At 43.5% G+C, this 27,257-nt stretch overlaps 1 protein-coding gene and 3 non-coding genes across 16 annotated transcripts; all 4 read right to left on the bottom strand.

Moving 5' to 3' along the window:
* Positions 1–1,443: 1,443 nt before the first annotated feature.
* TEX14 (testis expressed 14, intercellular bridge forming factor) lies at positions 1,444–27,246 on the bottom strand. Of its 13 annotated transcripts, none has more exons than XM_048967155.1 (31): positions 26,877–27,243; positions 26,689–26,782; positions 22,809–22,923; positions 22,400–22,565; positions 21,953–22,089; positions 21,440–21,521; positions 20,933–21,063; positions 20,442–20,555; positions 19,952–20,075; positions 19,436–19,614; positions 18,960–19,111; positions 17,996–18,186; positions 17,623–17,773; positions 16,296–17,281; positions 15,600–15,706; positions 15,083–15,162; positions 14,272–14,538; positions 13,664–13,764; positions 13,238–13,357; positions 12,530–12,572; positions 11,790–11,880; positions 10,419–10,481; positions 9,210–9,337; positions 8,862–9,052; positions 7,781–7,832; positions 7,266–7,337; positions 4,842–4,959; positions 4,533–4,640; positions 3,464–3,573; positions 2,646–2,709; positions 1,444–2,447 (listed from the first exon to the last, which is right to left on the bottom strand). In XM_048967155.1, the coding sequence occupies exons 3-31, from the start codon at positions 22,895–22,897 to the stop codon at positions 2,411–2,413; spliced, it is 4,254 nt and encodes a 1,417-aa protein (XP_048823112.1). In that variant the 5' UTR covers positions 22,898–22,923; positions 26,689–26,782; positions 26,877–27,243; the 3' UTR covers positions 1,444–2,410. The 13 variants fall into 13 exon arrangements, 11 of the variants coding, with proteins under 11 accessions (XP_048823112.1, XP_048823108.1, XP_048823107.1 ...); XM_048967151.1 differs by having other exon boundaries at positions 26,689–26,928; positions 27,127–27,243; XM_048967150.1 differs by having other exon boundaries at positions 26,689–27,246.
* On the bottom strand, positions 23,382–23,594 carry LOC125703204 (small nucleolar RNA U3). Its single transcript, XR_007380794.1, has one exon. It is a non-coding gene; the product is annotated as a small nucleolar RNA U3 (small nucleolar RNA).
* On the bottom strand, positions 24,189–24,401 carry LOC125703196 (small nucleolar RNA U3). The gene has a single exon (XR_007380786.1). It is a non-coding gene; the product is annotated as a small nucleolar RNA U3 (small nucleolar RNA).
* Positions 25,468–25,680, bottom strand: LOC125703205 (small nucleolar RNA U3). The gene has a single exon (XR_007380795.1). It is a non-coding gene; the product is annotated as a small nucleolar RNA U3 (small nucleolar RNA).
* Positions 27,247–27,257: the final 11 nt, after the last annotated feature.

The following is a 27,257-nucleotide window of genomic DNA, read 5'->3' as shown; positions in this document are numbered from 1 at the left end:
ATTTTGGGTACAGAGGCTTTTCCTCCTTGAGTTTCAGCTTCGAGACAAAACCATAACCAACAAAACCACATCCAAAAAAAGCCAAGTCCAGCATGGTAAGTCCACAGGAACTGAGGACACAGCCACTGCTCACGGGATGAGCACCTGCTTCTGTCCTTGCATGCCTTCACTTGATGAACCCCCTGCAGGGCTCTGCAAGGGCCTCTAAAGCCACAGCAGCAGGGGGACAGGGCACCCATCCTCACCAGCTCCCATCCCAGCTTCCCCCTGGGAAACCTCCCTGCTGGTGCCTCAGAGAGACATCAGAACAGCTCAGTATCCCTGTTTTAATTTAATTAATTGGCCTCTCGTTCTCAGGGAAGCTGAAAAGCAGCATTAGATGGTGCTGCCTCTGATCTTTTCTGCTGTCTTCCGTTGGTCCTTGTTTTATGCTTCCTGTTAATTACAGCTTTTGTGTCCATGCTTTATGTTATTAGGATGATTTACATTCACGCTAAACTTAATTCTGGAAAAGTACAAGCAGCTTAACAACCGAAATCTCCAACTGCTCTGTTCCGGCCTTGATAAGGAGAGCAGACAGGCTATGGACTGCTAGAAAGGTTCTCTAGCAACAGAAATAAAAATTCTCCACATTAAGATTAAAAAAAGATAGGAAAATGGTTCACAGTCTGCTCACCATTTGGTTTGATAGATAAAGCAGAAAAAAAAAAATCCAAGGAGCTAAGGAAAATTTCACATGTTGCAAACCAAAGTGATCTTAATTACGTGCATTAAAACTCACGTGTGCTTGCTCCACTCCTCTGCTCTGCTGCAGACCAGCAAGTTTTAGCTGTTCTTTCTTTAATTCGTCCACAAAGACACTGCACAAACATTGTCCAGAGTAAGAGGTAATGGTCCTCAGGCACTTCTCAGCTACAGGTAACAAGGGCAGGATCACACAGCAAACATGATTTAACTTCTGCATGCTTTTGTCACTACTGTATGTTCCTCGCTGCCACACAAGGCTCCCCACGGCCCCCTGCCTGTGCAGAGCAAGGTCTTGTTGCAGCACTTTGTGTATCAAGAGGATGATGTTCCACTGCCTGCAGCGAGGACACAGAACCCCCTACACGTGGAGCAAACTACAGCTGACCTGAGCCCAGATCAGGAAACACTCCACTTGCACGTGGCATTGTCTAAAGCACTGCACACTATTTCTGTGCACTGACACAGCTCCTACCCCACACACCTCCTTGCTGCTGGTCCTTTTGACCCATCACCACAGGGCTTGCCTGAAAGGATCAGATGTTTGCTTTTTCTTGATTTCTTCTGAAGGAAGCTCCCCCAGCTGTGCCAGTTTGCAGCATCTCCCTCAGTATCACCTCAGTTGAATACATAACTTGATGATAGGGAGTAATAGTAACAAGTAAAAAAAAACCAGAAGAATAATCACATGGGAGCACATTAAGCTTAGACATTTTTATTACTGTCATTAAACCAAATTAACAGTTACAGATAGGCAAAATTTCCCACCTTGATCAAGGATGGAAGAGAAACACATGGGACACAAAACTGTAAGAATGCCATAGAACTGCACTGTGTTCAATAGAGATAAGGACAATCCTTACACATCTGCACCTGGACAGTGATAATCACAAGAACAGGTAAACATGAACTCGCTGTGCCCATCAAAAGCCTGACCCAGAAGTCAGTTACTTCCCAGGGACCTTTTTTGGGCCATGAAAGCGTGGTTTAATTAAACAACAGCTATCTCAGTAATGCTAACTTTTCTGCATTCTTGTTGAATGCTGACAGGGAAAATATTGGTGCAGTTGTATCTCTGAAAGAACACTGCTTTTTTCTCATTAACTTTCTGCACAGCAATTAATCCCCTTTATCAGTCAAATCAGTTCAACACTAGATCACAAAAGCACTAAGAGAAGAGAAAACAAGAAATTACCCTTGTTAAATTTAATGAGCAAGGAAAAACATACACCATGTGGGCTGCAACACAGCACTCCACACTCCAGCAAGGAAAAATTAGATGAGTCTGAGCAGTAACAGCAGTTCACAGAATTACAGTCATTTTGTCTGTAACACTGAAAACTGTGTAATGCAAAAGAGCAAAAAATTATTTTGCTTATGAAAGTGTGCATACAGAAAAACAAACAGCCAGCTCACTAAGGTTGTTCTATTCCGAACACAGATCACCTTTGCAGTATAACTGATATAAAACAGTGGCAAAAAACAGTATAAAATGCACTATAAAGTAAAGCACTGCGATTTCTTTTAGTACTTGCTGCTGCAGATAAAAGAAGTCTGAGCATCAGAAGTCTTTGCGACCAAAAAAGGGCTGCAGTTCACAGGCTGAATACTGTACCAGCAGCAGCAAGCAGCTGATGCACTAAGATGTATTCACTATCCATTCTAATCACGTAGGAGAACCGTTCTGATCCAAAACAATTACCCTGTAGGAAAGAAAGGAGACAGTGAGAAAAGTCACACAGTTGTGGGGTCTTTTTTTCCTTGTATCAGATCAAGTGTGGAAGAGAATGGGACTTCATACTGCACCCCTCCTGGGCATGGAAAAGAAGAATGGATCTCACAGGGCCAGAGGACACACAGATCTCTGTGAAAAGCCCAGTTTAAGTCACAGAGGTGCTCACCTGAATGGAGAAGTTGCAGACTGCTGTTCCCGTAAGCGGAATTTCTGACTTTCAGAGTGCTTGCCTTAAAAAATAAAAACAGATAACAAAATTTTAAAAGCACATTTCAATTCAGCTCAAAACACAGTCACACCCTTCAGAGAGAAAGCTCTGGTTTCACCAGCACTGCAGATTCTTTTGGCTAGACCCGTTAAGTTTCACCTGCAATCAGAAACCTGTTTGCAGAGATACCTCAGCTGCCAACTGTGTAAAATGACTTCACCTCTGACACAGAATAGAGAAAGCCCTTTCATTTGAGTCTTCCTCCCTGCTTCCAGTTTCTATTAGAGGAAAGCCTGGAGAGACTAGACTGAGGCAGCTGTTTTAGGGATCTGATGGCATTAGCACATGCCACACAGGTATATACCAAATGAGGGTGGTAACAGACCAAGGTGCTTACAATGTGAAGCCTTTAGGTGCCTAAGCCAGAGGGGCCAAGGACTAAATGGGACACAGGTGCAGTAATGTGAACTGTCCTTCAGTGGAGGTCAGTAGAGGAAACTGCACTCCCACAATGAAACGTACTCTCTGCATGCATTCCAGAGCACTGTCAGTCTAAAGTGATTTAAAAAACAAAAGTTTCCAAGCATCTCTGGAGAGCTCAAGTCTGCAGCAGCTTCCTCTCTTTCAAAACCATGGGGTAGAAGCAATATCCAGACAGAAAAAATGAGGAAAAGCAAAATGCTACACTGTGAATGCTTGGCAAATTCAGTGCTAAGAACGTAATAAATGAGATACTGTGCAGTACAGCACCCAGGAGCTTCACAGATGAAGAGGACCTTCTGAACTCCCAGCACAGCCGTCTGCCTCATTGCTTCGTGCCCTGGCTCCACCTTCCTCTACTCCCTTCTTCCTTCCAACACCTCGTGGATCTCTCAGGCTCGCAGCCCTGAAATGACAGAGATTTACATATCATCTCATTTTCTGTATTTTCTTTTAGAGAGGATGAATACAGTGTACCAGAACAAAAGCCAGGAGATACAAGATGCTTTCTTATTTTGGCCCTGGGCTGTAATGGGCATCTGAACCCAACCTTAACACAACCTCTTCCCACTAAATCTGTAGGTATGCTTTACCTTTACATCCATAAGCAGACTCCAGTGATTCCCTGCACGCATTACACAAATGTGGTTTGACTGTGTGAATGGGCTCTGGATAGAGCCATTTATGAATAGATATATATAGAGAAATACGAAAACACAGACTGCAGCAATCACACTGCCCTATCAGCGAGATTCTCCTGGCTGTCATGAGATTTGCCTTAAAAATAAATAGTCTGCTGTTAGCATCAGGATTTATCTTGTGTTCTTTAGTAAGATATATGTTAGGAATGACTTATGATCACTCAGTGCATTTACCATGGAGCTGTTCAGAGTTTAAAGCTCTCATGTTTGAGTTCTTAAAGTGATACAGATATGGTGTTTGCCATTTTCTTCATTTCTTTCTATATTCCAAGGCAGTTTGGCCTTCCCAAACTCTTTGAAGTGTTTTGGTCTTCTTTCTCCCTAAAGAGCTTTCATGATTCTATTCTCTTCACATGCATTCCTCTCACTACCTTTGGAAAAAAAAATTATCTACTTATCTGGCAAATTTTCTCCAATTTCTGTGAAGATAATGCACTGCCTTCCAGGCTGATTGGAAATGGTTGCTTTCTACCTAATAGGAAATTCTCTTAACAAAATACTCTTTTCTCTCTCAGTTTAGTACTGAAAGTTCTGATGGATGCCTCCAAGCAGACTTCCTCGATGCATTACTTCCTGAAGAGCAACAGCCCATTTTCTGACAAGCCCATCATAGGTCTGAACACAGAACACAAAGTTATGAATAACGTAGCAGTTAGCAGCTAACCCAAGAGCATATCCCTGAATTTCCTCATCTTGTTGTTGTTCTTCAATTTGCTCATCTGGAGAAACAGCACAGAGAACTCCTAAAGCGTCATCAAGAGTAGAGTGAGCCCTGTTGAATGAAAGAGCTTAAATGCATGCTGCCATTTTTAATACTACACATTTTCCAACAAAACAGCCACAGTGATCACGGTTCTTACAACAGCTGATTTACTACCAGCTCTGGATCTTGTTATGATGTATTGGAACCATTTTTCTAAATCTTGGTAATTCAAAGTGATATATGCTGCTATCATCCTTGTGTTTTTCATACCTTTCTGTTTCCTCTGCTAGATTAAATGTCTCCATAGTCCATGCACCACAATCACACTTCTCACTTATCTCAATTTCTTTTTTTGCTTCTATGCCTTCCATTTTATTTCGATCAGAATCTGTCCACAGAAAGATTTTAAAGTCAAAGGCATGAAAGGAAGACAGTAAATAAACTGTGGCTTTATTTACTATGCTCAGGAAACATGCAGTTGTCTGCTGCTGAATTACTCTTTCCTCAGCCATCTGATCTTTTACCAACTAAGAAAATCTGAATTATTTACAGCAATAGGTGGCCAATAGCAAGATGTAGACAAGTATTTTACTGCAGCACATTTTTTAGACTCGCAAGAGTGAACATTTTGCCTCACGCTTAAATGAAAAATGCATGTGGAAATTAATCTTTAATCTTCCCCCTTACAATCCAAGATACGGAAGAAAAATCAAAAGAAAACCTGTGGATGTTAGCTTTGTTACCCTATTTAGCACAATCCAATGATATTCTCAACTCCCCAGACTTATCTCACTAAGTTCTGTTCTCTACAGCATGTGAATATATTCAGCCACCTTCTGCTAAGCTACGATAAGCAGGAAGCTGTAGGCTGTCACAAAAATGGAGTCTGAAATAGCTGTACTTTATGCAAATACAACAAAACCACCGTGATTGAAGAGCCAGTAATTCTTTGCCACCTAAACCCAGGATACTCCTATGAATAAAGTCACTGTAGCTTCTACCCTCTGGGTAACAATTTTAAATGAGAGTAGATGTAACAAAGCTGTAGGATAACACAAACAAGTACCAGTTCCATTCTCAAGTGACCATACTGTTCAGCCAACTCGTGTTCTGTTGATTTTTCTTTCCTTTTATTTTTCTTTTAAAAACTCTTCCCTTTCTGACTCATTGGAAACAAATGCACAGTTTATAAAGACTTAGATTTCCTGACATTACTTGCTGAAAGTCTAAAAATGATTCCCACTTACTACTATATACAGCTTCAGAAGTAACATACACCACTATCTGTGGTACCTTTGTAACAGAACAGGAAACACGGCACTGATTATCCCAACAGATGCTATTTTCTTATGCCATAAGATCACAGGCATTATTTCATCATGGTGAGTCAGGAGGATAAGCAGGTAGTGTGCACTGGCTGCTTTCAGTGGAACATCTTACACCAGCTGCACAGCACCTATACCTTTGTGTATTTCATCACTTACATCTGAACACAGCATACACTACAGTGACACAACAAAAGCAGATTCATTTGGATAGTTCAGATCTCAAGCCTCCCGTATCAAAACTTAAGAGGTGAATGCCCAGAAAAAGCCACAGAACACTGATGGAGGAGGCACTGTTTGTGAAAACAGCCAATGTGATCCTACTGAGCAACACCTTTTCAAGTTTCTGATGGATTTTCCAAAACAACCACGATTAAGAAAATAACTCTAAAAGCTGGATACACCATGACAAGCATTCAAGTAGTTCTGCAGTAATGTCAAAGTTATTTTTCAATCCATAATATTCACGTTAGGACTCCTGCTAACCATTTTTTGTACTCTGCAGTCACACAATCCCTCTTCCACAAAGCCTTGAGCAATGGAATCTCGCTGCTTTAAACACTCTGTTAGAAACAGCACATTTCCTTACTTCTAAACAACCTGACATATCACTTGTCTTCATCCACCCAAACACAGATTAAATTTTTACATAAATTAGTTCATTTATTAATTTACAAATTGTCTTAGACCATTGTTTATTTACTTGCTGACAGTCTCTACTCATCCCTGTTTCGCTGAATGAGGAAATAAAAAGATTAGAATTGTCTGAGTGCCTCCTTTCCAAAAGAGGATAGGATCTATGCACATTTAATTGTCCTTATGTCTGGTGTTTGTTTAGGAAGAGTTTATGGCTGAAAAAAAAAATAAAAATCAGTGAAATTCTTTTCCGTAATTTACACCAAAAAAACCCCTTTCATTACATCTCCAGACAATGCCATAAAAATGTGACTACAAAAATAAATGTAATTCACTGAGATTAAGTTCTGCAAAAATACCTCAGGGATGCAGCCACCCAGTCTGCCTTGGTTTTAATGAACAACATGCACAGCTCCACGACACCTCTGAAAACTTCAGTCTACGCCAAATTTGTTCCAGTGCTTAATTACATCTGTACTCAACGAGCAAGCTGCTGTCAGCAACAGCCACTACCCATTACGTGAGATGCAGAAGCTTCAAGGACAAACTTCAATAACTGACGGTTGTTTAAGCTGTTGATGCCTAACTTCCTATTCTTATTTTGACCTGACTGCAACCGATTTGGAAGCTCTTGTGTATTTTAGTAGAGAATGATTTGTGTACTGAAGTACTGTCCTTGGCTTTGAAACGCAGCTGGCACATCTTGTATCATTTTGGGTGAAGTGTCTCTCACCAGTTTCATCCAGCAGCTCTTGGGCTGGTGCAGGGAGCTCATCCAGGAGGTGGATAGGTGCCTGAGCGAGCGCTGAGATGGGGGGGAAATTAATTAGCAGTGATTAATTCTTAATAACTGCAATATAAACTCAGACTATGACAGCATCTTGCTGACGTATTTCATTTCTCAACCCTCATGAGCCTGGCTCATTCACATTTTATCAAATATCTTTAAGCATGACCAAAATGGAAAAAGTATTCAGAGCTAGACTTGCACATACAGTTCTCAATTTTGCACTGCTAATTTTAAGCCAACAAAAGGTCAGATTAAAGGTCAGAGTTCCTAACCTGCGAGGGCAAACACACAATTTCTAATGTCACCATCACTAGCAATACAATTGAGTGCACAATTAGCTACCCTTACAAAAAGAAATACCCAGAAAAGAAAAAGAAATTCTACAAAATTCCTTTTCAAATGTGTTTATCCATTTTCTGATCACTCTATTTGGGCTGGGAGTGGGTTGAGAGACTTACCAGGTGCCTTCCTGGTGCTTCTCGAGGATGAAGCAACGATTGACAATCCACCCTGTGTAAGATCATACAGAACGGAATACAGGGCAAACTGAAGAACTGCTGTTCCCCCACTACCAGCTTTAACATGCCAAATCAAAAATGAGGTAAGAATTAATATAAGTTTAAATTTCTCAATAAGCCTTTCAGTTGGTTCAGACAATGAGAAAACATTCAGGTCGCAAGATGTGTCAGAAATTTTGCCTAAGCTGTTTTTTACTCATCTTTTTGCTAGTCATTAAGATATTGTCAGCCACACAATCTTCATTTAGTTTGACATTGTGTATGGGCAGTTGGACAGCAGCTCTCTGGAAGGACAGATCTGACAACTTCCATTTTCTCGTTCTGTTTTAAACCTTTAATTATTAAAGCCACAAGAACCCCCTAAAAATCAAAGATTTGTAATCAAAGGCAAGTCTTCACAGACCTCAAAATGGAAGCAGGTACTCCAGGCACCTGGGTCCTAGAAGAAAATTTTAGGCAAAGCAGCAACACAATCAACTGTCTCTGTAACCAATCAAGGCACACTGAGCTGCTAATGGGCTTAATGAATTTCAACAGTTTTCTATGCAAGCCTAAAAACACAGAGCTGACCTGATGACACTGAATGCAGTCGCTACTGTTCTGGTTGAACAAATTCTAATTTAGTATCTAAATGACAACTCCATCACTGAGCAAGAATCATCACACATGGAAAACATACAGGCAACTGTTTTATATATAAGCTGACTGGACAGACATATTGGTGTGGCCAGCTTATATTGTGGCCACACCATACCTTCAGTGCCCATAATTCATAGTTCTGAATGGTTCTGGTAAGCCACCAGCTGCTGACACACCAGAAGACCACTGTGACAACTCCATCCTCCAACAAAACAGGTCTTTTCTACCTAATAATTTTGCCAATTTGTATTGCTTTGGTATTGCAAGATCGCTGGATCTAATGCTGAGAAGCAGCAATTCTTTATCATCAGGCAAGGCCACTTTGATGCTGGTCAATATTTGCACTGAGTTAAGTGTAATTTGTTTAATTCCCTGGACTTACAGGCTCATTCAATCCAGAGGAGCAAACGCCTGGAAAAGCAGAGAGAACTTCAGTGCTCCTTTCCTCTCCGTAGGCTGTGGTGAACGTCCGGGACACTGCAGAAGAAACCTCTTGACAAATGCACAAGGAAGAATCCAAAACTACTTCATGGCAGCATCTGTGCTTCTCAAAGGACACTGCAATTTTTTCCTCTAGAATTAAAGAAAAAAAAAATGATAGCAAAACTGGAAAACAGCATTTCTGCATTGGTACTACATGAATGGAGCTTCTGTGATCTGCATAAACAGTTTCTACTTGGCATGAAACACTCCAGCAATTTGTCCTCCCTCCTTTCCTCTCTGCAGTTACCTGGACTGATTGGAGTGCTGACACTGGGGGGCACACGACTCACTCCAGGTGTTTTACAACTTATGTCCTTGTAGCAGTGCTCCTCCTCACAGGGAATACTTGACAAATCCTGAATATCTGCCACTGATCTGAAGCATTGAAAGATGTTCTGACATGTTAGAATAGCCAGTTCTTTTACTTGTAAATCACTAAATTCTGCTACTTTCAGGTTCTTTATGTTCTACTTTTGTTCAGTCTTATCCAGTTTTCCAGAAGACAATGGCTTTGACAACTTCACACAGAATTCAAAGACTAAAGATCATCATCTTCAGTGATCTTGCAGACAAAAGGTTAATTATTAGCCTTCCCCTTCTTCACAGAATTTCATTTTAATAACTCTCTTATAAAAGAAACCTCAGGAAACTGCCTCCAGAAAGGACAACAGCTTCAACTGTGAACCTCTAGGAAAAAAACTGCCTCCAAAGTCAAAGGAAATCCTCAACCTTTCACAGAAAAAATAAAGATTCATTAAGAATAATCTAAGATCTTAGGAGTCTGTAAAAGAATTACTCAGATTAACTGAAACTGCTCAGCTTCTGCACAGGAAGCGATGGACACTCAAGTAACAAAAACTCCTGATTTGCTGTTGGACTGGAATGACACAAGGCAAATACACTGCAGATATACCCTGGATTACATTATGCTGTCCTCACAGCATCTTCACATGATCATGAATTCACTGTTATCAAGTCAATGACTGCTATGCAAAATTGCATTTTCTGTAAAAAATGCAACTTCAAGAGTTGAGTCACAAACTTGGCTTGTAATTTTTCCTTAAGAAGATAAATCACAACACTATTTCTGCAATGCAATTTATTTAACTGCAGCCTAACAATCCACCCTTCAAAGTGATTTTATTTCTTCTGCATAACATGCATGGAAGAACCAAAGAATCGCAACGCTAACATAAGAGACACATGCAAATTGCACTGGGTTAATTACTTGTTACACTAATTTAATTACTCATGGACATGAAAATATTCTGATCTAAGCTGAGGACAACTACGCAATGGCCCTTTTACAGCCATCTCCCTACTTCTTCCAACTTCCCAGTTTTCCAACTCTCAGCTTGTCTGTCACATCTTCCTGTCTCACATCAACACTGCACTTTCACAGTGGTAACAGCCAGCCTGCTGCAGGCTTCAGCACAGAGCAAATTGTGGCTCTTACGTGTCTTTTTCTTTGGAGTCTTCCTGCGGCTCCCTTGACATCATTTCTTGTGCTGCTTCAACACTGGAATAAGGGAAGAGAAGACAGAGAAGGTCACTGTCATTGATCTTCTCAGAAAAATTATGAAAACAAATGCATTTTGTTTCTCCACTTGAGAAGTTTAGAGGCTGACCTTCACTCTGAGGCTCATACAAACGTTTTGCTCAAAACCTTAGAGATTGGAGAGAGAGCACTAGGGAAAAAGTATTTTCAGTGTGTTGTATCCAGTATAGAGAAAAAAAAAAAATCTACACAGCTTGTATTGCTTTCAAAACAGACTGAAAGTTAACTACACATCTGTAAACATACATCACTACACTGCTTTATCTTCATTTGATCAGTCGACATTGTAAACTGTTCTCTCAACCTGCAACAATCCCATTCAAGGCCAGGGAGGCATTAGTCTGATGGTAAGAGAGCAAAAGGTCTCTGTGTCCTGATGGCCAGAGCTCAGTTCCTAAGTGACACAGCAACAGGAAACATTACTTTTTACCTTTAGGCCAAATATTTATGTTCTTGCTACCTACCTTCAACCTTTGACACTGGTAATTCATTTCCTCCAGTGGAGAGGAGAGAGTACAAATACTGACAGACAGTAAAAGCAGTTGTCACTCCCACTGAGCAGCTGCTAACTGGGGGAACACAAAGCAAGCTGACCACCACAGGGAGGCTACAGGCTTTTAAGAAGCCCAAAAACCTCTGCTGAAAGACATTCAGGGAGAAGACTTTCTTTTTAAAGGACATTACTCCTTGCAGCAGGGTGGTGATGCTGGCAGACATCTCTGCACACTACTGGAACACAAAATTTACAAAAATAATGGACAAAAAACCTCAATGCTTGACAAGGGAGACTGCAAGTCCCCCAGCACAGGCTACTGTTATCTGCAGGCAAAATGCAGTGAGTGTACTTGCAAGACTCTTCCCAGAGAAGGGAAAAAGGCATGATCTCCATGCCACCTGAGCTCTGAAACCACAGCAGAACAAAATTGAAACAGATGACAGAAGCCATAATGTGGATTATCTTTGCTCTGTTTAAAACTGATATACTGTATGAGTGTGAAAGAAATTGTTATGTACATGATTTACCTCTCCTATTTTACTGCTTAATGAGGGAAACAAACAAAACAAATACAGTGAACATGGTGAAAGAACAAAACCCCAAGAGACCCATGAAAGCCCTTTTTTTTTTTTTTTTGCAATGAACTACGCTGTGTAGATGATGATTAAAAACACCAATGGCACCTTATTTGAATATTAAGCAGATTTAGTTATGAGAGCATACTTTATAACCCAATTTATGCTTGGAGTAACTATGAAAATAAGCCTGTCTACCTGGCTACAGGCATAGGGATAAGCTGATTCACTCCTCGTGTGTTACTGCCAGAGTTCTGTGCTGCTGTGCCGCAGAGTAATATTTTTCCTCCTGAATACAAATAACAAATGTTCCCTGTTATTGGGTTTTGCAAGTACAAAGGAAAGTGACACAACTCATTGAACAGGAAATTGCAACTTTATTAAATTTTTTAGCTCTTCTGACCTTTGTTGTTGTCAAGAGACAAATGTGTTTTAAAGATGCATTTTCATAAACATACCACAGCTGCCAGACAGTCAACCACTAAAGCACTGGGGAATATCACAACATTTACACATTTGAGCTAAGACAAGCAGCAGCAGACAACAATGATCATTACATTACTCTGCACACAGAATGTCAGCTCTTAAAGCTTTTATGCTCAAGATACTTTTAATAATATTAATGTGTAAATACAGCTCTAATTCCCAGCACCACAGCAAGCCTCATGAAAACATTAAACTTAGCCTGAAGGTATAAAACGAAGAGTAGGATGTGCTTGCCTGCTTCATCAAACAGCAAGAACATCATCATTGCATTAAGTGATATTTCAGTGATTGCAATGGCCAAATTTCATCTTCCAAAATCAGCTCTCAGTGTAACAAAGAAAAGACACCAAGTGACCCCAGGAAACCCAGCGTCAGCCTTCTAACAGGAACTGCTGCCAAAATACGTGAGTGCAACAAGACTTGTCTCCCCAACTTCAGAAAAGCAGTTTTACCTGATACCTGAATACCTGATCCTGCATCTTCAGGCCTCTGTTTCTGTAAAACGAAACAAAACAAAAACAACCATGAGTGCCTGCTAATTTCCCTCCAGGATTTGAGGTCCAGAGCAGGGAGCAAAGGCAGAAGGAAACAAATGTCATTTCTCACTGGTAAACTGCAACAAGTAGGACAACTCACACAGGATGATATTCACTACCAGCAGAATGGAGAGAGCTTTTCAAGAGCTCATCAGCATGCAGCAAGGACTGGAATTAGTAGCCTGTTTAAGTTTCAAAATTTCAAGAATTGAATGAAGATTGTTTTAAGACTCTTGAATACTATGGCTTACAGAGCTGAGAGGAAAGGTTGACATTATCAGCAGCCTCAAACTTTTCTCAACCGACAAGAGAGTGATTTTAGGGCTCCACAGATAATATGGTCACTGGGAAACCAAATAAAGTAAACATGTCCCTCTTGTTTTTTGGTGGTTTTGTTTGTTGGGGTTTTTTTGCTTGTTTCTAAAGGAGCAGGGTCAGAATTTTCTTACTTTTAGATAGATTTCAGTTTGTAGATATTCCTTCAGAAGACAATAAAAATCTACTCTCACATTTTCTACAGCTCTTGTTCAAATTAAATGGGAGCATAATAAAATCACATGCAATTCAACTTACGTCCAACATTCATGACACAGACTTAATTCCTGTTGTGTTTGTGCCTTTTACCTTTAGTTCTGAGCTTTCCTGAACAGCAGGAGGAAGGAAATAATCAGAATCTGGAGTCAAGAATTCTTCAGACTCACTGGGATATGAATTAAAGGAACAAGGTAATTCTCTTGAACGCCCCTGTGAAAGACACTAGCATTTAAGATGCTGTCTCCACTCTCTCTTGAGCATACATTTTAGTCCATAACGTTAAACTGCATTAAATGCAATGATCCATAATTTGATCGTTCTCTGTTTCAGCCTAGTTCCTACTCTTTGCATTACTCTGACTGTCCACAGAAGAGGAAAGAAAGAGTTGAGATGACTGCTGGTCAGATCACAACTCAAAAGATGGCTGCCTCAGTAGTTTGGTAACATGAAGAGACTGTTCTGAACTGTTTTACAGCTAACCAGCAGCAACTAGATTTCTGAGAACATTATACATACCCTAGAGACAGTCTCAATTTGTTGCAAAATGACTGAATTCTTATCAACAGGTAGTCCAGATTCTGTCTGTTCATCTTGTGATGGTGACTGGCAACTTCCCCCTAGAATGTCAGAATAGAATGCAGTCATTAAGGCAAAAATAATAGGAAATGAGTGGTCTGATGGAATAAAACCACAGTCTCAAAAAAAAAAAATTAAAAGATATTATTAATCAAAGCAGGCAAAGTTTTCCTTGTTCCTTTATCCATAACCATTATAAAAGCACTGTCCACTACTTCTGCTGGTAGGGTAGAAAACTGGTAGCAATCCAATAGAAAGAAACAAGAGAGCATATTCATGGATTTGAAAGCTTTAGCTCTCACATGCTGGTATGTGGTGATCAGTGATCATGAATGGTCTCCAAGCTCAGTGGACATTTCCTCCATCTGTTAATGTGTAATATTCAGTACATTCAGAAATGACTGAGCCACTGGCTTTGCTTTTGGGGAAGAACTCTGGAAGAGAAATGGCCAATTACTCTAACAAAACCACAGAAGCTGAAATCTGCTGGGAGATAGAGACAAAAAGACAAAAAAAAGAAAAGAAAAGAAAATCTTTTTCAGCCCTACCTCCAGAACTTCTGAATATAGACTCCAGATCACTCTCCTCAGATTCAGATCCATCCTCGCAGCCCACATCCCAAGGCTCAGCACTGTCACCTGTATGCCATCTATATCCTCGTTGGTCTCCACCTTTTTGAACTCTACTGGTGACATGTGGAAATGCTTCCTTTATACTCTCCACTTCACTTTCAGATGTACAATCACTGGTTAGATACGGGGCAATCAGCTCTAGTTGTCCTGAGGCCACTTTTCTAGCCATCTGCCTTACTTCAGCTACACAAAAAGAACAAAGTTACCAGCTCACAAAACACAATCTGGACTCCGAAACCTTTCCCTGCGTTTCTTTGTGTCTGCATACTTGAAAATGCTGAAGTTACAGCCTGTGTGCTCCTTTATAGTGGAAAGAGCTGGAAGCTTCCTTCTATTTAAGTTTACAATCTGCATAAATCATACAGATAAGCCTTTTTTTATGAACGACTTCTGTTAGTTTGCATTCTCTATTATTCATTCTGTACTGCCATCCACTGGTCGTTGCTGTGCTACCCGTTCTAAACTCACGGTCTCCTACTCTCACATCCTTCTAAAAAGAGACAGATATTCTTTGAGCTTTATAGTCAAACTGTCTTAGTGTGGTTGTGATTACTTCATATCTTAAATGCGCAAAATGTGCTTTTTTTCTCCAAAAATAGCCTAACAGAGCTACAGCAATCAAGGCTGACAGACCTTTCTTAGGTGACAAAAATGTATGAAGTTTTAATGCACTCCACTACACTGAAGTTTGCTACCACTAATGCTGAGGTAACACTGATTTACTTACTTCTCCATTCTGGCTGCATCATCCTTCTCTCCTCGTTTATTTTTGTGCTGCAAATTTCAGATGCTGGTTTTGGATAGCACCTGTAATAAATCATGAGACAGGACAGTTTTTTGTCCCTGTGAGGTAGGGCCTAGTCCTACACCAGTGAAAGCTACGGTGCTTCTACTGAGAACTGAATGAGGCTGTGTGCAGAGAGGAACCCTTATTACTGACTTCAATATTAGATTGCTCTCCTGCAGCACAGTCACACTTCCAGAACGCTGACCTCCATCAGCAAACCATTTGCAATTTGTCTGAACACCACTTTTAGAAGTGCCCAGTTGCAGCAGTTACTTGTCAGTTCTGCAGCTGACAGTGAGTCACAGAAGAGACCTAATTGGACAGATGGCTTTTGGCTTACTGGGAAAAAAAACCCCATCCAATGCCATCTTCAATCCTGGATGTATCTCCTTTGGACAGTGGCTGTAGCAAGATGAATTACTACAATTAATTTTTGGTGAATACGATCAAAACTCACCGCCTCTCTTCTTTGCTTCCACTTGCTGCACAACGTGAGTCACTCCCTCTCTGAATCTGAAAGTTGAACTTTTTTTTGCATCTAACAGATACACGTGGGAGTAAATGCTGAAATGAGTCCAACAAGCCATGATTCAGCACACTGGGCACTCTGTTAATTACTAGCAGAGCTGTCTATGAGATTTACTAAGAACTGGACAAGACAAACTTCATTCCCTATGTTTTTCTTTGCTGAAAGGATGGCAGCTCCAGCCTTTAGCCTAGCAGAAACTCTTCTCTGGATTTATACCAGGTTTCACACATGCAGGCAGACTGTCACAACATCTGGTTCCTATGGCAATGAGTACACTTAAATGATCCAAGATTAGTCCCACAGCAGACAACACAAATTTCTCATTCTTGTCTTGCTAAGCATATCAACTGTTTATTCTTAATAATGAAAATGATCTAGAAGTCTTTATGAAGTGACAGCTCATATCTCCTTAAATAAAAACATACAAAAAACCAAACAACAAAAAACAAAGGCCCCACACTTTCCCCATTTTATCACAAGACTTCATTCCCTCCTCAGTCACTGTTACACATACACATTTTAGCTCCTCCCTCTTCCTGAGAACCATTCATAACTACCACATTCATAACTCTTCACCAAAAACCTGATAGAGAGCAGGAAAGTGATAAATGCCCCACTTTTTACCTCATGTTCTAGGTCCACTTGATCATCAAGGCTTTTCACCTCACTGAAGCTGAGGTCATGCTGGCTGTTCTCATTTTCACTCTTACTCCTCTGATGAAAGCATTTCCACTTTTCATTCTGAATTGCCCACGTTTCCTCAGTCACATTTGAAGCAGCCTGGAAACCACCTCCATGCAGAGCTCCTTGTGACTGGCATGTCATCAGAGGTGGAATGTAGTCACTCGATGGCGGACCTACAGCCTTCCATAAAGAAGTGTTAGCTCCTGAAAAAGGGTTATTGCTATTTTGATAAATATTATCAGATCTGTTACAGGGTCTGTCACAAAAAACTTGCTCAGAAAGCTGATTTGTCCAAATTCCCTGCAGAAGCTTCCTTTGCTTTTCAGCTGCCTCTAATTTGTCCAGTTTTTCCTCTGTTCTGCACAGGGACTCTGCTGCCTGCTGCAACATGCTCTGAACAATCTTTAAATCAAGGACGCATTTACTGATGTGCTGTTCATTTGAAGACAGAGTACTCCTCCTCCTGCCAGCATCTCCTCTCACCTGTGCCAGCATGCTCAGGTCAGAGGCCTCATTTTTCTCTTCCTCCTCTTCTGTAGTGCACTCTGCCACTGACTCTGAAATGCTGCCTTCCTCATAACCTGGCTTTTCCTCACAGTACATTCCAGGGGACAGGCACAGGTCTCCAAGGACATTCTCATCTTTTTCCTTTTGCTGTCTTTTTTTATCCTTTACTGTTCGACTTAATTCAGCTCCTTCTTCCAGGAAGTCTTCATGAAAGTCAGGACAACTGGCAAAGACTTCATTCATTTCAAAGCTACAGAGGCTGTCATCCACATCACTCACACTGCAGGTCATCTGGGTTTCAGAAGCTGCATCATGACTGTTTTCCTGCACAACTAGCTGCAGACTGGTGGGTGCCTCAACGTCCACTAAAGCATTATTCTCTTCAGGAAAAACAGGGTAACTTGGGACAGCAGAACTGTCTGGAAAATATGATGTTAGTGTTTAGCTATTCCTCCAGATGCCTATCAGACACAATACTTTTGTACTTTTAAGGAATCAACACCTTTGAGAGATTACATAAGCAGCACTTAACACCTGTGTTGAAAGCAGTGTGCCTGAACTTCAATTATTAACCAGACAAACAAACAGTCTTGAGTTTACATTAATTATTAGCTATAATTCAAGTCTAAATGCTTTCTTTTTTTCAAACTATGTCATAAAATCTCCAGATGCTCACATTTTAATTATTTACATCAGATCTTCATGGACTGGGGAACACACAAAGCAAAGGACACATGACACCTTGCTAAAAGAAACTTACCAGCCTCTGTTACCCCTTTTTCGTTCAATTCCAGTGTTCTCTTCTGGTAGCTGAAAGTTGATGACAAACAGATGTTTATATCTGCAAAGACAGCAGGCCTCTGTGCTTTTGCCATTTCATCAGCACGACAACTCTGAGACTTAGTCAAGTCCTGAAAGACAAGACAGACTATGAATGACTTCTGTATTTGAAAGTCTAGTGACTTCACCTTCTATTTTAAAGCGGTTTGTCTCCATCATCAAACAAAGACACTCAATGTTCAGGTTTCACACAAAAAAGCCTCTCACGCAGATTTTAAGCAGAACAACCTGAATCTGAACAGACATGAAACTGCCATTCAAAACCACAAAAAGGACACGATTCCACAAGTTACCCTTAAATCATTTTTCAGTATGTACTGAATATCCTGGAGGTTCATGGAGCGGTTCCTCTGTTTGGATTCTAGCCCTGACTTCACAACGTCATAATAGGGTACAGGAAGTCTGACATCTGCTTCCAACTGCTGTCCTGAAATTATGAGCTGTTTAATTACTGAGTCTTCAATACCTTTCCAGGGCAGGGTCTCTGCAATACATAAGTATACACTTCATGTCATAAGTTGTACCTTAATGCTAATGGAGAGAGGAAGAGAAGAATCGGAAACAAAGAATTATTACTGTCTACATGTCCTGTAATTTCTAATTAAAACTATAAAACTATAATTACTGTTTGTAAAATTACTAGATTTCACTATAATAACAGCACTCAATCCAGCCTAGCATATCCTCTCTATCTCAGTCAAACGCAGACCCACACAGGGAGCTGAGCAGAGGACAGTCACACAGTAACCACACTTTGTATTGCTCATTCCCTATCAGCTCACCTTCTAGGTTTAATTTTCAGGATAATTGCTTATTATACTTCACTGTCAAAACAGTTAAAGTCAGCATATAACAGAAGTTTTCCCATACGTTTTCTTAACGATGAAAAGGAGAAAAGCTACACAGGCTCATCTTCCATACTGCAAATAATGAACTGAATGCTTTGCTGTCCTTGCATGAAGGTGACAAACAGCAGCAAAACACCACTCAACAAGATTTTATCTCTGCAATACCTACCATTAATCTCATTCTTCAGTTCAGCAGTTTAAAGCTTTTCAATACACTTTACAAGTCTCCCGCAGTCCCTGCCACCATCATCAACATTTGCTTTTTGTCAGGAGGGTTCCTTCCCCACCTCAGCTCCATACGTGCAATAACTGCAAGGTTTTATGCAGCAACATAAGGCAAATAAACAGCCTGCTCCGAAAACATTCAGTGAGCTCCCGTGGTGACAACAGCCTAAGCCTACACACGTACCTGTCAAGGCTTCTTGCATCACTGTGCAGAAGCTATAAACATCAGATTTCACCGTGACACTCTTTTCAAGGATTACTTCAGGAGAGCACCACTTATATAGCTGGGCTGGCACAGGAATACGTGTCAGATCACTGTGTTCTCCACCATCCTTGCTACATGAAAGGAGAAAAAGAAGTTAAGAAGTATTCTTGCTCCTTTCTGCATATTTCCATTGGAAAATCTTGCTTATTGCCAATATTCCTCTCAGTGAAGTCTAACTGATCTTTGACCCCTTCCTAATCAGACTGCACTACGGGAAAGAAGGAAAAAATGTATGTAAGTATAAAGTAGTTTACCCAAAAATTTAAAATGTTTCTCTCCTGTAACTCTTTTGCCTGATTCAGAGGCAGAGGAATGTCCTTCTTGACCACTAGATACCTACTAATCAGCAGAATTTAGCACTGACTTTGTGTTTCCACAGTAAGGCAATTCTCTACCTCTCTATCATGTATTCCATGTTGCATAGCTTTGCTTCACCAGAAGAAACAATCTGAACAGCATAGGAGGTAATTGTACGGTGGATAAATCCACGGGAGTGCAGAAAACGTAAAGCATCATTGATTTGAAGGAGGACATGCAGAATTGTCTCCATGCGCAGCACTGGGAATTCGGTACGCTGAAAAAAACCACAGTTATTGATTTTGCACTGCAGGACTTCAAAGCCTGATGCAGTGAGAAACCATTGCTGTACATTAGGAGGCAAAGAAAGCAAAATGAAACATACTGTAGTAAAAACAACACAAAGTGCACCTGCTGAATAATGTACATGTTCTGGGTACCAAACCATAGTAACACATTAAACAGTAATTAAGAGATACTGACTATGTCAAAGTTCTCCCTGTAGCACAGTCAGCTCTTCTGACTCTTCTGTCTTCAGCTGCAGTCCCTACAGCATCTTACCTGCTTGTATTCAAACACTCAAATAAGTGTTGCTTAAGAAGTATTGCAGTTACCCTTTCATGCAGGATGCTGTACAAAGAACCAAAGTTGACCCTCTCGTACACCAAACGGGTTTTCTCCAAATCACTGGACAGACAAACAGACATCAACTGCAGCAAATGGGGATGACGGAGCTTACTGCAAAGGCAAAGGAAATAAGTTACACTGAATTTGAGACCAAAAAACAGAGTCCTGCCCTTCTGGGTCTTCTCTACATAAATACTTCCAACTTATCTGCATAGACAAACTGCTGCTTCTAGAGGAATCTAAGCAAGCTATGAATGAAACATGCAGTGAAGCATTTGTGGGAGAAGGGAATATCACTTTTTTCTGTATTATACATAGGGGAGAAAACAGAGTAGGAAGAGATAGAAGAAGAAAAAACCTGTATTTCTAATTTGGAGAGAAACCAGAAATGCAGCCTGACAGCCTGCTTGAGGTTAATCACACTTTCTCCCACTCACAGACCGCAGGAGCACTGACAGCACATTCATTGTCTCTTACCTACTGTGCTCCTGCTCTGCAATGAGAAGATCAGCTAAGCGTAGCTTACTGCAGTTCTGATGGGGCTGAAAGCTGAGTTCCTTCACTGTCACTCTGCTGCTCCCCCACATCAAGCTACGAGGAGAAGAGTATCTGCAATATGCTTTTTACAGAAGTTTTTTTCCACGTTGAAGTACTACCTACAAGGACCTCTGTAAGAGTCCTGATGTTAGTAACACTGCCCTTATTTTGATCATCCAGACAACAGTATATCAGCGTTTTATTGCTGTCACTATGTCAGTGAATAACCACCTATGTGTGGAAGGGACAAGAGCAACCAAAGGAGTCCATGACAATCAGTAGACTGCAAAATAAAGTTGTGACAGAAGGTGGTGGAAGAGTACAGAACCCACAAGGAAAACAATCCAAACAAAGCACCTGTTTGCCAATTTGCCACTTTATAGCAACAGCTGCACACGGAGAGGGGCTGAAGTCCCTTTGATGCCACTCACTTTGTCATGGTCATGCATGGTCCAACACGGTAAGAAAACGCCGGTTCATCGTCTGCCTGAACCACTTCTTTTTCCCCAATAATAGGGAGAGATGCCAAGTAGCCCAGATGCCCGCTGCCTGCAAGATAGAACTGAAACAACACCAGCACATAAACCAAAAGGAACGTGCAGGAGTTCCAGAGGTACCACATCTGCCAAAACTCAGCAAAAACTCTGAAGCAATCGCTGCAATGGGAACGTTAACCAAAGCACTGCAATAAAATCTTAAGGTGCCCAGTGAAAAAGCTTAACTTCCTGGTGAAGTTGAAAACAGAAAAGCAGAAACAATCACAGCAAAGGTTTTATTGTTTGTTCTAAATCAGCCTCCTCCAGTAAGGCCCATTAATAGAGGCCTGAATAGCTGGGATTTCCACAGCTTTTTCCTGTGAAGAACACACAACTAAAAATAAAAAAAAATAGGAAAACTGTCCTAATAATATTAGAAAAATGTTATCCATAGCATCTTACCTTCCCAAAACCAAAGCTGTAGATGTTCTTGGCTGCATTAACTCCACCTTTCAGAAATCTACCCAGAGGACTGTCAGCATTTCTAAGTAACAAAAACATACAAACAAGAGCAGTAACTGTTATGTTGAGGCAAAGACAGGGCACAGAACCAAGGCAGCAGTCATGGATTTCAAACATCATGCCTGGTTCCACACAGCAAGTGTAATGCAAAGGCTGAAATCCCAAACTATTGTGCAAGTAATTAAGACCTTAAAAAAAAAAAACCACTGTTATGAGAGCCTTTTGTTTAAAGCCAGGTGGCCAGTCATGCAGACACACAGACACCCTGCATCACTTTTTCTTCACAAATATGCATTTTTCCTATCATCTGATATAAAAGCTCATGAGTGGTTGGAAACACACCTCTGAAAGATTCACAGTGACCAATGAGGTCAGGAATAAGCTACTTTTAAGATAAAGTGGAGGTAAGAATCCAAGAAAGCCAATTCCTCGATGAAGAGAATATATTCTTACCTTTGAACAAGGCCACCAAACCTGGATGGACTGGAAACCAGTGCTTTTGATGAGCAAATCTTCCTCAGGGGATCACAGGGAAAATTCTGAATGGCAGCCTGCATGTGGAATGTACAGCGCTGTATGAATTCCAGCATCTGGGTGGGGGAGGGAAAAGGTTACCTCAGAATTTAAAAACAAGGAGCTGTTGTTCTCCTCTCTTACAGGTACACACGATGGTCCTAACAAGTTATGGGCATGGACAGAGCCTCAGCCAAACCTGACTTTAATCTCAATCATTAGGACTCAAAATGCTGTTATGAAAGTTAAAAAAAAAAAAAAGAAAGTTAAATATTTTTTCAAATACAGAAAAGCCATCTATCTCTGAAAGGCTGGAATTTCTTCACCTTAAGATGTGAGCGCACACGCAGCACACACTCAACGTGTACACACTTCACAAACCCCTACCTGAGCACTGCTTTCTTTTCCAGCTGACATAGCCCAGTACTGTGGATTTTTCCCACCTTCATCATGCGCTCTCAGATCACCTCCTTCATCCAGTAACTTGCTAAGAACCCACTGATTTCCTGAGAAAGCTGCTGCATGGACTGGAGTGCTTCCATCATAACAGCGACTGGGGAGCATTAAAGCAGAAATGTTACAGCCAACCCCTACCACCACCAAACAGCTGAGCCTGAGGGAAGAAAAGCTGCATACTGATAGTGATTATGTATAGCAAATCATTAATGTGTGCCATGACACAAGGAAAATTAACCACCTGCTTACCTTTGAGGAGCTTTGCATAACAAAGCTGAAAACTCTAACAGATTAACTACTAGTCTCAATTTAAATAGAAAGAAATATTTGTGTACTTAACTGGTTAGGGTCTGAGCCATAATCCAACAGCACATCCACTATTCTACCAAGGCCTAACAATGCAGCAGTGAAAAGAGAGGTTTGGCCCATGGAATTCACAGCATCAACAGAAGCACCTGCAAAGAAATCAGGATGACTGGAAGTGTTTTCCTCCTCTAAAAGAAAAGGGAAAGAGGAAGGGAAGGGCAGGATTGTTGACAGTGAAGGTGACTGCCACGTTCCTGCTGCGAATAAGAAATATAACGAGATAGATTGAAAAGCGTTGATAAGATGGTATAAGCAATCTCCCTTGTAGCTTTCCATACACACCACCCACAGCTGATGCAACCTTTCTATATGAATGAAATCCAAACGCCAGAAGCAAAGCACTCACAGGTCAGCACAATTAACAGCACAACACTCCGCTGGTTAAAAAAAGAGACTATGCCTCTAGGGGAGCATTAAGAGCAGAGCTTTGACACGTTTAACAGAGTTGATTCCATCATTTGAAACAGCAAAACAAACTCTGTACGAATAAAACCCTCCGCGTTAACATTAAAACCTGCTTTCTAACTTCGATTCGAATAAGGCACAAACCACTCAGCCTGTGTTCTCTCCCTCCCAGACCCAACATGTGGGACGGGAACGATCATCAATGACGGGCGGCTCCTGCACAAGCAGCACCGCCCGCCCGCTTCACGCTCAGGAGAGAACACACCGCTCCTCCTCGTGGGTTGTGACGCCGGACACTTTCGATCACACTCCTCTAGTTACCAACTACAGAAATGATCCCTGAAAGTATAGTCCTAACCCACCGCTCCCAACGCCGCCCGCCCCATCGCAGCGCATCCCCCTCTAGCTCACGGACACCGCTTATACCGAGCTCCAGTCCCGCCCCAGGCCCCGCACCGCCGCTCCCCGCAAACACCCGCGCTCCCACCGCCGCCCGTGACCCCCATCCCGCTAACGAACCCCGAAAACGGAGCCTGGGAATCTGCTAAGACACGCCCCCTCATCTGCATGTTTCGCCCCGGACGACCAACCAGACGCACCGCTCTCGGGGCGGGGCCTGGGCTCCGCGCATGCGCAAAATCGCTTGCTGATGCCGCTCCGGCTGCGCTGTCCGAGCGCAGGGGACCCGGACCTCAGGACTGTTCTCGGCTCTGCCTCAGCGAGGGGGACCGGAAACGGCCGTGAGTGGGGCTGCGCTGACAGCGAGCAGCTGCCGCCACAACCCTTCTAGGCCAGCGGAGACACACCCGGCCCCGAACGTCGCCCCGAGCTGCACGACAGGACTGGGAACAGACACTGCGCTCTACCAGGAAACCGAGCGGCTCCCTCTGAGCTGTTACCATTCGAGTTTGATTTCAATCTGATTTTCCAACTTTTAATAAAGGCACAAACCACTCAGCCTGTGTTCTCTCCCTCCCAGACCCAACATGTGGGACGGGAACGATCATCAATGACGGGCGGCTCCTGCACAAGCAGCACCGCCCGCCCGCTTCACGCTCAGGAGAGAACACACCGCTCCTCCTCGTGGGTTGTGACGCCGGACACTTTCGATCACACTCCTCTAGTTACCAACTACAGAAATGATCCCTGAAAGTATAGTCCTAGCCCACCACTCCCAACGCCGCCCGCCCCATCGCCGCGCACCGCCCTCCAGCTCACGGACACCGCTTATACCGAGCTCCAGTCCCGCCCCAGGCCCCGCACCGCCGCTCCCCGCACACACCCGCGCTCCCGCATCTTCCCGCCGCCCCCCGGCCCCGGTGCTGGAACCCCAAAAGCGCGGCACTGCAGCTCGGACACACGCCCTCATCTGCATGTTCCGCCCTGGCCGACCAATCAGAAGCGCCGCTCTCAGGAAGGGGCGGGAACACCATCCCGCACCCGGCCCGCAGCGGGGCTCGAGTTCTGCGCGCAGGCGCGGCGCCACCGCACTGCCTGCGGTACCGCGGATCCAAAGCCGCGAAAATGCTGAATAAAATCCAGCAGAGGTACAGAAAATGAGCGGGACGTGCAGCATCGCGCTGATGAATAGCGGCTGGGAGCCCTGGAGAAGACTGAGTGGGGATCTGATCGATGCTTATAAATATACAGTGGGCAGGAGACAAATGGATGGGGCCAGGCTCTTTTCCCTGGTGCCCAGCAACAGGACGAGGGTCAGTGCGCACAAACGGGAACGCTGTGAGTGTCAGAGCACTGCAGTAGGCTGCCCAGAGAGGCGCTGGAGTTTCCTTCACTGCAGGTACTCTAAACCCGCGTGGATGCTTTCCTGTGTAACCTACTGCATGGAACCCGCTTTACGGGGTTTGCATTGGGGGATCTCCAGAGGTCTCTTCAAACCCCAACGATTCTGTGATTGCGTGATTCTGCCCGAACGCTCGTGTGCCAGCGGGTGATGTACCCGGCCCAAAATCTGCCCCGCTTCCAGGGCAGCGTTGCAAGACCGGGAACAGCCACCAGGCACTGCTGAAACCCAGCGCGTTCCTACCGGCCCTCTCGAGAGCAGCCAAACAGAGGCCCCGCAATTACACCGCGTTTCCGAGCTCGGCAGCATCCGCAGCGCAGCGCGCACGTCCTACGGCACGGGACAAAACAGACCCGCTACTTCCAGCTGCGTTTCACAACAGCCACAAACCGCTCTGCTTTTCCACCTCTTTAATAATAAGGCACAAACCACTCAGCCTGTGTTCTCTCCCTCCCAGACCCAACGTGTGGGACGGGAACGATCATCAATGACGGGCGGCTCCTGCACAAGCAGCACCGCCCGCCCGCTTCACGCTCAGGAGAGAACACACCGCTCCTCCTCGTGGGTTGTGACGCCGGACACTTTCGATCACACTCCTCTAGTTACCAACTACAGAAATGATCCCTGAAAGTATAGTCCTAACCCACCACTCCCAACGCCGCCCGCCCCATCGCCGCGCACCGCCCTCCAGCTCACGGACACCGCTTATACCGAGCTCCAGTCCCGCCCCAGGCCCCGCACCGCCGCTCCCCGCACACACGCACGCTCCCGCATCTTCCCGCCGCCCCCCGGCCCCGGTGCTGGAACCCCAAAAGCGCGGCACTGCAGTTCGGACATACGCCCTCATCTGCATGGTCCGCCCTGGCCGACCAATCAGAAGCGCCGCTCTAGGGACGGGGCGGGGACACCGCCCCCTGCTGGAGGGCCGCTCCACTCAGACGGACGCGACGGTGACCGGCGGCTGCAGCCGCTGCGCAGCCCTCGATAGCAGCCAGGCGCTCGTGTTGCGTAGTCACACTCAGAGATCAGAGCATGAGATTTAAATGTTCAATAACATTTAGGAAAAACTACCTTCAAGCCTGCAATTAATCTTCACAGTCATATTTCTTCCATCTCTAGAGAATATCACGTCCAAAGCTCCCTGTGTTATGCAGCGTACACACAGCATATATACATGCTGCTTCCTTTTGGTTGCTGTGTTCAGCACTTCCAGGCTATCAGCATTCTGCTCTGATTCACTGATTTAGGAACATTTCTACTTAACAACTGCACCAACTACCAGGTTTCATTTGTGCCATTCCTGTCCCCATGTCATTAAAAACACCAGTATCTAAGTCTATACTTTAACCACCCTGTTAAAGACTTAAAATGCCCTCTGGACATTCCTAAAGCAGACCTTCAGAATTTAGTTTTACGGAACCTCCATCACTTGAGACTGAGGTCCTGTAAGCCTTACAGCCAAAAGCACATTTTATTAATTAGTGCCATTTGCCAAGAAGGCCAAAGGTAACTGTTTTTGTAAACATATCTCCACAACTGTATTGATGGACAGCATTCTGATTCTACCTATTTTTTCCCTCTGAACAGATATAAGCACGTGGTTCAAATAAGAGCTTTTCCACAAGGCCCTTTCTAAGCAAGTTTTTACCTTTGTTCAGGAGCTTCTTCACCTTCCTGCAGTTCCCCTGCCGGACGCACTCGTGCAGCTGAGCTTCCAGAGAATCTCCTTTCAAACTCCCGAGCTGCACAGGGCAGGGAATGGGCAGAGGCTGCACGTGAGCCATCCTCCTCCCTCAGCACGAGGCCAGGCTGCACGGTGCCACGGCTCCGAGTTACCTCAGGCTTCGAGAACTTCAGGAGGTGAAGCCGTCAGCAGTGGCTGAAAGCCCTGCCGACACAGAGAGAAGAGAATGGCCGTCAGCACGGTGTGGCTGCTGGCTGCTCCGAGCCGCCTGAGCACAGCCTGCCTGCGGGCTCGGGCAGAGCCCTACTAAGGGAGAAGACGCAGGAGGCCACCGGGCCACCCAGAGAGCCGCGTAGGCATACGAGCAAAGACAGAACAGAGCCGGCACCGCCTCTGGCTCACGGCTAGCTCGGCACCGCTGCTGTTTGATCCATTCCCTCCGCACGGCCACCAAACCCGCCACAGCACCGCTCGCCGCTACTCGCCGCTCCCTCACGGCCTCGCGCCGCCACCGCCCAACGGCCGCAGCCCCG

The sequence above is a fragment of the Lagopus muta genome, chromosome 20 (assembly GCF_023343835.1).
Source record: "Lagopus muta isolate bLagMut1 chromosome 20, bLagMut1 primary, whole genome shotgun sequence".
Lineage (NCBI taxonomy): Eukaryota > Metazoa > Chordata > Aves > Galliformes > Phasianidae > Lagopus > Lagopus muta.
Note: the sequence above shows the minus strand (reverse complement) of the source record. Positions and strands in the feature narration are given on the sequence as shown.

Excerpts from the sequence above, each read along its gene's own strand:
- TEX14 (XM_048967148.1), bottom strand. The coding sequence starts at position 23,110 with ATGGAAAGCTACAAGGGAGATTGCTTATACCATCTTATCAACGCTTTT. Across the intron at positions 4,960-7,265 it reads AGAGCTGCTGGATGAAACTG|ATTCTGATCGAAATAAAATG; the intron begins GTGAGAGACACT and ends TTCTGTGGACAG. Across the intron at positions 2,710-3,463 it reads CTGTGCTGGGAGTTCAGAAG|GCAAGCACTCTGAAAGTCAG; the intron begins GTCCTCTTCATC and ends TTATTTTTTAAG.